The 11,155-nt window shown below is 40.4% G+C and overlaps 1 protein-coding gene across 2 annotated transcripts; it reads left to right on the plus strand.

Annotated features, from left to right (window-relative positions):
* The first annotated feature begins 5,073 nt into the window (after positions 1-5,073).
* otpa (orthopedia homeobox a) lies at positions 5,074-10,378 on the plus strand. 2 transcript variants are annotated; one of them, XM_034896163.1, is made up of 3 exons: positions 5,074-5,314; positions 5,866-6,302; positions 8,949-10,378. In XM_034896163.1, exons 1-3 carry the CDS (start codon positions 5,278-5,280, stop codon positions 9,465-9,467), a joined length of 993 nt encoding a protein of 330 aa, XP_034752054.1. In that variant the 5' UTR covers positions 5,074-5,277; the 3' UTR covers positions 9,468-10,378. The 2 variants fall into 2 exon arrangements, with proteins under 2 accessions (XP_034752054.1, XP_034752053.1); XM_034896162.1 differs by having other exon boundaries at positions 5,109-5,353.
* Positions 10,379-11,155: the final 777 nt, after the last annotated feature.

An 11,155-nucleotide genomic window follows, 5' to 3' on the forward strand; every position in this document is an offset into this window, starting at 1 on the left:
CATCCCACTCATCATCATCTGTTACACAGTTTAGCAAAGTACACCATGATATTCTTAAACATGTAAGTTTACTTAGGTTCAAAAACAGTTTTTGGTATACTACATTAAAATTCTTCCATTCAAATATTTACTTAACTAAAAGTATAATTGGAATATGTAAAATGTATTATCTAAAAAATGTACAAATTATCAAAATTAAAGCGCTCATTAAGTAGAATGGCCCTCGTACAATGAGGTTTTATCTAACCTTATTAGATTTCTATTACTAAGCATAATGATGAATGCATTTATAGCTGTTGATCAGTGGTAGATAGTGGCATCTACTGAAATACATAGATTTTATAAACTGATCTTTGTGTATGTAAGCTCTTACTTTAAAAATGTTAAGTATAGTTGTCAAATGGCTCTATTAGGCAACAAGAAAAGAAAAACTTTATTATAGTACTGCGCAAAGGTTTTAGGCAGGTATGAAAAAAATGCTGTAATGCTGTTCTGTGGGAGGAGGCTTCCTCAGATCCTTCTGTCTCATCATGTAATCCCAGACACACTCGATTTTGAGATCAGGGCTCTGGTGGGGCCACGCCATTACTTCAGGACTTCTTGTTCTTCACACAAATGTTGGCTCGTCAGTCCAGAGCATCTGCTGCCATTTTTCTGCACCCCAGTTCCTGTGTTTTCATGTAGAGTTGAGACGCTTGGCCTTGTTATCATGTCGGAGGTATGGCTTTTTGGCTGCAACTCTACCATAAAGACCACTTCTGTCCAGACTTCTCTGGACAGTAGATGGGTGGACCTGAGTCCCTCTGGTCTCTGCTAGTTCGGAGCTGAAGTCACTGCTGGACATCTTCTGATTTCAAAGAGAGATAAGCTTGATGTGTTTTCCCTCTGCTGCACGGAGTTTCCTTGGCCGAACACTGCGTGTTGATCATCAACGTTGCCGGACTTTTTGCAAGTGTGCCTAGAACAATTAATGCTGGTTTGAAGGAAAATGGTGGTAACACCAAATATTGATGTGATTTAGATTTTTCTTTTGTTCGCTCACTTTGCACTTTATCATTAATATTTTTGAAAGCATTCTTAGTTTGAAGCATAGTTTGCACATATAGGCCTATATATGTAAATATACATTTATATGTGTATTTACGTTTATATACATGTATGTATATATGTAGGCTATATATTCACACACACATACACATATATATATGTGTGTGTATGTATGTATATATATATACACATACATACATACGTATATATGTGTACCTAATAACCTATTGCCACCTACACACAGATGTATGTGTGTGTATATATGTGTATACATATGTGTATATGTATACAAATATATGTGTATATACAGAATCTGTGTGTATATATATATATATATATATGTGTGTGTGTATATATATATGTGTGTGTGTGTATATATATATGTTAGTATATATATATATATGTGTGTATATATAAATATATGTGTGTGTGTATATATATATATATATGTGTGTATATATATATATATATATGTGTGTATATATATGTTCATAAATGTGTGTATATATTTATATAAGTGTATACATGTATGTGTATATATATGTGTGTATATATGCATGTGTGTGTATATACAGCATATATATTCATATATTTGTGTGTGTGTGTGTGTGTGTGTGTGTAGGTGTGTGTTTAATGTAGCCTACTGACTGAGGGCATCGTACCTTCACAGTGTACTTTTCTACTTTAATTAGCTATTTGCTGATAGCTGACAACTTTTAGTAAAACTTGAAATGATTTAACTTTGTTAATTTACTTAAGTAGCTAAATGCTAAACATCTGAATACTTCTACCACTAACTTTATAGATATATTTTTTTTTCAAGTGTATGGATTTTGAAAGGAGGCTTTGACTGTGACGCGGTGCGTTGCCAGCTCCCGGTGTAGGACTGCTGTGTTTTCCGCTCATTAGCGGATTTTTTCTGCCGCTGAAAGTTAGTCCGTGTCAAACTTTCTCCTCTGGTTGCAGGACGCAGAGCAGCCCGCTGTGGTAGCAGCTCCTCTCCCCTTCAACACAGCAACTTATTGCTCCTAATCCCCGCAGGCTGTCACCAAATCAGCTGCATGAACCAAGAATCTCATTTGTTAAACTGGGGTTTGTACGGATGGAAGATCGATTGTTTTTCTCCTCAGAAATCTCTAATTGAGTGAACACAGACGGCCAAGGCGGATCAGAGAGAGAAAGAGCGAGAGGAAAGGAGAAAAAACACAACAGATCACCCGGGCCCTGCGGTGTCTAGAGCCCGTACTGTAACCAAGAGGTCACGGGTTCGAGCCACGCCTAACGCCAACTGTCGTCCATCAGCAACAAATGAACAACTATCACTCATGGACGTGAAGGTAACAAGCCTTAGAGACTGCAGCCTGAACAAACCACTCCCATCAGTATGTATTACACTTTTATGGTTTTTTTTGCGGTTTTGTTTTTATTAAAAGTCACTCCTCATCTCCACAACGCGTGAAAATGTCTACTTTCCGCTCAGATGCACCGCATTAACTTGCAGGGGGCGAATTTGTTTTTCTATTTTTATTGATGTCATGGATATAAGATTGATGGGAGCACGTTAGTGCAGAGATGTAGCTAACTGTGCTGTGCTCCTTGTTTACCGTAATTACAGCCTTATCAACTCAGCACAACAACACACACACACACACACACACACACACACATACAAAACACACACACACAAGATGAGTGGAAAGATGCCTTTGAATTAGTTGAACTAAATACATTGCAACTAATAGGAACAGCAACTTCCAGGCTGATAAATTTATTAATCAGAAAATTGGGTCGGATAAAAAAAGAAAATATAACATAAAAAAATGATAATAATATGCTCCTATGCATTTTCAATGCACTTAATAAATTGTTTTATTATCCACGTTTTCCAAATAAACCAATAAAATGTTGCGAGATTACTTACAAATTAAAGAAATTGTATTCCATGCAGCGACAAAAATAGACTTAATCGCAACATAAAAAACAAACATTGTTGCTTAATTTTTAGATTAATAAATATTAAACGAAATATAATAGAAATATCAGACTATATAATATTTATTGTTTTTTGTCCCTTTTACAGAACAAATATCTCACTCTTCATCATCTCTCTCTCTCTCTCTCTCTCTCTCTCTCTCTCTCTCTCTCTCTCTCTCTCTCTCTCTCTCTCTCTCTCTCTCTCTCTCTCTCTCTCTCTCTCTCTCGATATGACCTGCTGCCACGAGAGGAGTCATCCACTTTTGTTTGTGCCGTTATAAAAGCACTGAGCTATTGAAAAGTCGTAAAATGAAGCGCGCAATCCATCATCCTTCAATGTGATGATTTTAAATGATTTTGATAGTTTTTTTCAGAAAGAGAGAAGTTCTGTAAATTTTGTATTAATACAAATGGCAACAAGCAATAACGTCTCCATAATTCTGTAAAAAATAAAACCGGTAATGTATATGGTGGACTACATCCTAAAATATCCCATAGAATACTTTGAATTACAACGCTGGTTCCGGTCTTAAACCTGTAAAAGTCTACCTTGAAGTCCAGTTTCTAAAAGAATGATAGCCTCGATAAAGAATAGGAAAAGACAGATATCCCAAGTGCGCATGTTCTTCTTTTCCTCCTTGGAAGAAAGACGCAGACATCGGCGCAAAGAGCCGAAATCTTCTCCATGTCCTCCATGCGTCTGAAGGAGAGTCCCGCACGCAGCCGACTCGGCTCATCCATCCCTCCCGGTCTGTCGCATCGTGCCAACAGATTGCAGACAAATAAAAGATGAGCGGAGGCGATTGAAGCCTGGATGGACGAAGAAAAGAAGCCAAACGAGCTCGCGGGTTCACGCTCGGACGCCTCCTTTGTACCACTTTTTTTCTCTCCATCAGATAATAAATAAACCATGCTCGCTCACAAAAACGTCCCGACATCTGTCTCAAGCATGTCTGATAATCTACTTTTTTATTTAGCAGACTGGTGTGTGTGACACAAATCTGTTGTGCTAATTGAGTCTAATGGGGGTTTATTCAGTGACAAAACGAGCCCCCCCCCTTTTTTTGTTTTTTTGTTTTTTTTACTTTTTTTATGTCTCATTGATGTAGACATATTGTGAAAAATCCGAAATTAAAGGCCTCCTCCACGTGTGGTGAACATCATTATGTAGGCCTATATCTACTGGGGTGTCAGCTTGTTCCCAACCTTTGGGGTTTATTAACTGTGTCCCTGTATCTAAGGCGAGCATTCACAGCTCATGTTGAACTCCCTCCACTTTCCGCCGAATTAATTTGCTCACACATTATTTATACCAAGTCCCTCCCTTCTTGACAGTTGGGCCTAAATACTAGTAAATTACCACTAATTTATACTGATCTTACTCTGGTATTTTGCAATAAAGGCGTATAGAGTCGGCACTAATTACATAAAAGCCTAATGGTGTTGAAAATGAGCCGTGGTTCGAATTAGGCTGGATAAAGTTTGTTGTTCAGCTGACTGGGAAATCAGGGATATTAGAAGAGGTTCACCTGGTCTCCAAGAGGCGTTTAGTGTTGTAAAGAAGTCAACAATATCATCATGGAGACTTAAAAAAAGAAGAAAGGGCAATGATAATAAAAGGCGGCATCGTGTTATTGACTCAAGTTCACATTCAAGGTGTTACAGTGGATTATCCATACATCTGTTAATGCAGCCATGTGCCTCCTCCTCATACGAATAACTCCCATTCTCGTGCTATAAAAACAGAACAGCATGCACAATTAAACAAATATTGTGGTGATCCAACATTCCTCGAACGGGTCGAAGCACTCACACTGATATTAAATCAGGTTATTTTATTGGATGTAATTTGGAGGAGAAATCAAAGCCAATTACAGGAATGAGGAGGAATGAACTTGTGGATGTGAGAGAGGGTGGAGGGGAAAAGGTGGTGGGGTGGGGGGGGGGGGGGGGGGGGGGGGGGGGGGGGGGGGGGGGGGGGGGGGGGGGGGGGGGGGGGGGGGGGGGGGGGTCTATACTGGCTAAAGCTGACATACCTCAAGCTTCAGCTCTGATTGGTCCTCGTTTGGAGAAGCTCATGGGTTCATTCCGTTGTTAAGCGCCTCCCCATTTTTCTAAACTACATTATAATGCAACGAACCTCCCTTTTAACCACAAACCGAATTTGCTTTCATTTAGGCTATATATATTTCTTAAATAGGTTAAAGTCATAGAGATTTTTTTTGGGAATAGCACTTTGCCCTGGAGCGGTGCGCAATGCTATCTCATGCCGACCTCCTGGATGCTCGCCTCGGTGAGTTGTCATCACCAAACTCCGGTCTTCAACTCTACTGTAAGCTGGAGCCACTTCTAATCTTAAATCAAGCTCTGAAAATTGTCAATTTGCTTCTTATATTATCTTAATGCGCCTGAAGTGAACTAAACTCGCTTAATTCATTGGAAAAGTAATTATTATTATTATTATATTACGGGGTAATTTGATTTAACAATTTCCTAAGATATCGGCGTGGTCGAATTGAATTAAGAGTATTTAAGGAGCAGATTGTAATGTGCATGCTGCATGTTTAGTTGTCTCTCGCCAAGAGTTGCTCATTGCTTTTGGATTTTTATTTCTGCAACTGTGTTTTAAATTTCAACTTGTTATACAGTAGTTCAATGCATGTGCATCGTTTTCTTCTGCAGCAAAAATAATGCTACTAATTTACTTTTGCCCGTGGAGTATTTGTCTGTGTGCAGGACTGATGCTTCTGATTTATTTTCCCTGAAATGTATTTGTTAACCGTGTCTCCTTTTTCTTCCTAGCGAAGTGTTTCCTGTAGCCTAAAAATGTCTGTGTGTGTGCAGGGATGAAGGATGCCGCGGCGGAGCTTCTGGGCCACAGGGAGGCTTTGAAGTGCAGGCTCGGCGGAGGGGGGCCTGACCCGGGACACTCCGGGGAGCTCGGCCCGGGCCCGGACGGCGTGGAAGGGGCCACGATGCTCCCGGGTGATGATATCAGCAGCGGCGGAGGATCCAACGCGGTGCAGGTCAACAGCAAAGAGCAAGAGAAGCAGCAGCAGCAGCAGCAGCAACAGAACAACAACAACAACAGCAGCAGCAACAACAGCTCGAGCCAGTCGGGAGGGGGGCAGCAGAGCCAGAAACAGAAGCGGCACCGGACCCGCTTCACCCCGGCGCAGCTCAACGAGCTGGAGAGGAGCTTCGCCAAAACGCACTACCCGGACATCTTCATGCGGGAGGAGCTGGCTCTGAGGATCGGCCTGACGGAGTCCAGAGTGCAGGTAGGGCGGCTGGGGCTACATGCATATTGAATTAACACCTTATATTTTAAAACTGTTTATTGATTGGGGGGGAATTACGAGTTGGAATGGAATGAAATAAAACGTCAACCCAATTCCGAGGCATCAGAGACCAAACCCCTGCAGGGACGCATGTCCCGTTTGACATTTACATGTTGAGATAAATGAAGCACCAGGAAATGTAGACTGTGACAGTTGAGGACAGAATAAATCCGAATTTAAATCAATAAAACAATCTCCAACTCAAAAATAAAGACGCATTCAAAATACAGCTAGCCACGACTCTGTAGTAAATAGTCTCCACTTTAAATCTCTCCCAGCAGCCTTTGATTCCTTATTTTGTGTCTGAAAAATCAGCATGGTGTGTTGAGAATTTTAATTGAAATTGGATTCAAATGACTTTGCACATTTGAAATGCAACTTCTATTTTGTCTCATCAATTTTGAAAGTAAAATTGTCCTTTTATTTTATCATGAATGTAGAAATATAAATGTTGTTATTTCAGCCGTCGGAGATAAGATTCTGTTACTCGAAAAATTAGAAGTAAGTTTTGGTTTTAATAAGCTGGAAGGACCTCTGCTGTTTATTTAAATTATAGGCTGCACAACAGAAACAACGAAAGACGTTTCTTAGTTTTCGTCTCCAGTTTACAGTTTCGGTTACACTTCAAATAATCTACAAGAGGAAACACAACTATTAATATCCAAAATACACATTCTAGTATATATTCCAGATTTGGATTCCAGATCTTATATCACAATGCGTTTTGTATTAAAAAAAATCTGAAAACTGTTATAAAAAACATTATTATTTTTGGTCAATAAATGAGGTCATGGTATTTTTAACAACACACAGGTGTTCAAGTGTGTGTGTGTGTGTGTGTGTGTGTTAAGTGCCTTGCCCAAATGCAGTGACTTTGTCCGGACTTGAGACTCTCTCTCGCTCTCTCACACACACACACACACACACACACACACACACTTGAACACCAATGTGTTATTAAGAATACCATGACCTCCTATATTGACTAAAGATAATGCACATAGCGAGGCTTCAACATGACAGCTCGTTACTTTCAGTACAACAAATCCTGTTCTCATCCTCTCACGTCCGGGATTTGAGATGTGAGATTTATAATTCAGCTAATAACAATAACTCGTATTTGTATATTGTATTTTATTGAACCAAAGGTCACATTGCAGCAGTTTGTTTTGTAGAACTGTGTTGTCATTTCTAGTGACTCTATAATCTCTAAATTCTGCCTGACTCAGAATTGGCCCCACGTGTTCATCATGTCCATCTCATGTCATTAACCTGCAGGGAATTACATGATGATTACACTCTTAAATCTTCTTCAGATAAAAAGCGGACACCAACCTTTTAACAGACCCGAATCCAACAGCCTGGTTTATTATGGTGAATTCCTCAGTAATGCCTTCAGTCACTTCCAGTCTGCACACATAGAACATCAGCCTCATAGGGAAGCCTTATTAACTACAGCAATGGGTCGCTCACATGGGAAATAAAACCCCTATAATCATTATTATTATTGCATGGGTCAATTCCGTTTCCATGGCCTACCATTTCCATAAAATAAGAATTAGTGAAATGACTCTCATCTGCTCTGATGGTGGTGGAATAAAGAAGCAGTTCCAGAGTCAGCCTGTCACTGCTCCCTACGTCTTCATGCCGGACGCGCTGAGAGTGCACTCTGTCTTTTTTTTTTTTTTTCTTTTTTTTTTTTTTTTTTTAAACGGAATGAGAAATTGCATTTTCTTTCCTTTGAAGTGTAATGCATTTCAGGCCGGATTTCACGGCTGGCTACGCCGGGGGAAGAGAGTGAGATTGTCCCGTTCTTATTACTGCGCCTCCACTTTCTCAAGCAAATCTTCACATTAATCATAGGCGCACGAGCTACAACCAGACGCTCAAGGACTCCCGGAATAAAGTCTGTTTGTCACAGCCATTACATTATCTCTATTATCGGAGGGCAAAGGCTCCTCCCAAAGCCGTAAAAAATCATTTGGGGCTAAATTATGTTATTAAAAATGAATGTTTTGCACCACAATAAAACTGGCATGGGTCTGAATAATAATAACGAAAAATATAATTTCTGCATCTGAAAATATTAATGGGAATATCAATTTATTTAAGGCAAAATTAGGAAAACTAATTCCCTAACTTCTAAAATGTTGGCACATTTGGCATCCATTGTTGTATTGAAATGTAACCCATGTAAGACAATGTGTCCAAGCCTCCTGGGCGTTTTTCAATGTTATATATATATATATATATATATATATATATATGAGATAGAATAATCAAAATAACATATAACCATCTTTTATTTATTTATTTGTATTAATTAGAGACGTTTACGCATGTGAACAATGTCGCCTACATGGAATGCATCATTGTCATGAGATGATAAGACCCTGAAAAACAAACTCATGAATCTGTGTTTTTCTGCAACAGATTTATTGTTGGTGGTTCGCATTACTATCATGATGATCACAGACTGATGTCAGAACCTTTTTATGTGCGCGCACAGCTCTGATAACATGACCTGTCCATGCACCGGCAGCCATTACGTCCGCTCCTCCTAACCCATCTCATACCTGTCTGCAGGTCTGGTTTCAGAACCGACGCGCCAAGTGGAAGAAGCGCAAGAAGACCACCAATGTGTTCCGGGCTCCGGGGACTCTGCTGCCGACGCACCACGGCCTGTCTCAGTTCCCGTCCGCCGCGGCAGCAGCAGCGGCCATGGGGGACAGCCTGTGCTCCTTCCACGCCAACGACACCCGCTGGGCCACGGCAGGGATGCCCGGCGTGTCTCAACTGCAGCTACCGCCTTCTCTGGGCCGCCAGCAGGCCATGGCGCAGTCCCTGTCTCAGTGTAGCCTCGGCGCCGGGCCGCCGCCCAACTCCATGGGTCTATCCAACATGTCAAACGGCTCCGGGCTTCAGTCACACCTCTACCAGCCCACTTTCCCCGGGATGGTACCCGCGTCCCTGTCGGGCCCGACCAACGTGACCCACTCGCCTCAGCTGTGTAGTTCCCCGGACAGTGAAGTCTGGAGAGGGACAAGCATCGCCTCGCTGCGCCGCAAAGCGCTGGAGCACACAGTATCCATGAGTTTCACCTAGGAACGAGGCGCCACAGTGAAAAGCTTTTCTTTCACTCACACAGATATCTTCTGCATTTAGTTCTTACTCATCCAATCCATCCAAACGGTGCGCCGGGAGAAATACAACCGGATACTTGTTCAAATAAGAAATCGCAGAGCACACCTGGCTTTTATTTTCCTCCCAAATCACAAACAAGAGGGAACACTGACGCTATTTATCCGGCCTGTTGGCCTTTATCAAACGGTGGACTGGTCCTGTTTTAAGCTATAATTTATTATTTCGCATGTAGCCTATGGCAACTATTTATTTCTCTATTTAATTGAACTTATTTGATCTGTATTTATTTATTTATTTATTTGGCACCTTTATTGTGGCCGAGCTTTCAGTGACATTTGCTTGGTGACTGACGGTTTTTCAAGACAAATTCTGGGGATACTTTGAAACACAAAAAACTAGGTTACAGATCCGTTTTCCGCCTGCTGCACAGCATGCACCTCGGAGGGGCCGAAAGGACGCACAGTGCACATGCAGATTCAACACACCTGGAGGTTTTAAAGAACATGAGAACAAGAACGAGTCACCTGAAGACAGAAGGAAAGCGATGTGACAGGAATCAGGACATCATGGAGGACGACTTGACTGCATGTGCTGTCCAATTAAGGCAACAAAACAAACAAAGAAGGGAAATACTATAAATTAAGACATGGAAACTGACTTTAACTATACTCTGTTATATAGGATGTTTTGTGTAGCGGAAGCACTCTTGTTCCCATTTGGTCAGTTTGTGATAACTTATGTTTCCCAAAGTATGTCTGTGCTTATTATCAAATTATGACTTTCTTAAATGTTTGAACCATTTTCTTTCATGGACATGTTTATATCAATTAAATGTAAATGATCAAATAAAAATCATTTTCAATTATGTCACACGCTGAATCAACCGTCCTTTCTTTAAAAAAAAAAAAAAACGTTCACTCGTCACGAGCTTTTTAAAATGGTTTACGACACATGTCTTCAACCCATGAAGGACCGCTTAATCCTTTCTGTTTAATCGATGACATCATGTGCCAGATGGCTGACGTCATTGACAGTCAGTGACGACACGAGGAGGACTTTTTCAGTAAAAATGGTGGAAGTCCATTTTAAAGCAAAAAAAAAAATGAACACCATTTAACAGATGAAGTGACATTTAAGAAGTGAAAGCATTGTGTTGTTTAGTGAGAGATCAGGAATGCTAACCTCCTGAGGTGGATCCGAGTCTTAGGTAGAACATTTGATGCTACTTAATACTGATACTTCACAACATTTCTGAAAGAAAAGTGCTTTTTAGTCCACCACATTTATCTGATAGCATCTACTTTGCAGATTTAAAATGTACATTGTAAACATGTGAGTAGTTTGTAAAATATGCATAAAATAAGCATTGTTAAAGTAGTCAGAATAAGCTCCAGCTACAACTTTATAATGCATCAATAATAATAATCCCAAACATAACAATAAAGCACTCCAACAACACTTTTACTTTGGATATTTCAGGTACATTTGGCTGACACAGCTTCTGTACTTTCCCTTGTAATTTGTGATACAGGACTTTTAATTGTAATGGAGTTTTTTTATACAGTGGTCCTGCTACTTTTACATTAGTAAAGAGGGCGCTTAACTGGTCCTGTTTAAAACCGTGAAGAGATCGCACATGTTTGGGCTTT

This window comes from Etheostoma cragini, chromosome 16 (assembly GCF_013103735.1).
Source record: "Etheostoma cragini isolate CJK2018 chromosome 16, CSU_Ecrag_1.0, whole genome shotgun sequence".
NCBI lineage: Eukaryota > Metazoa > Chordata > Actinopteri > Perciformes > Percidae > Etheostoma > Etheostoma cragini.

Bases quoted from the DNA above. Each gene is read 5' to 3' on its own strand.
- otpa (XM_034896162.1), top strand. From the start codon at position 5,278: ATGCTATCTCATGCCGACCTCCTGGATGCTCGCCTCGGTGAGTTGTCA. The intron at 5,354-5,865 runs GTAAGCTGGAGC...GTGTGTGTGCAG, and splicing joins CTCCGGTCTTCAACTCTACT to GGATGAAGGATGCCGCGGCG. The intron at 6,303-8,948 runs GTAGGGCGGCTG...ACCTGTCTGCAG, and splicing joins TGACGGAGTCCAGAGTGCAG to GTCTGGTTTCAGAACCGACG.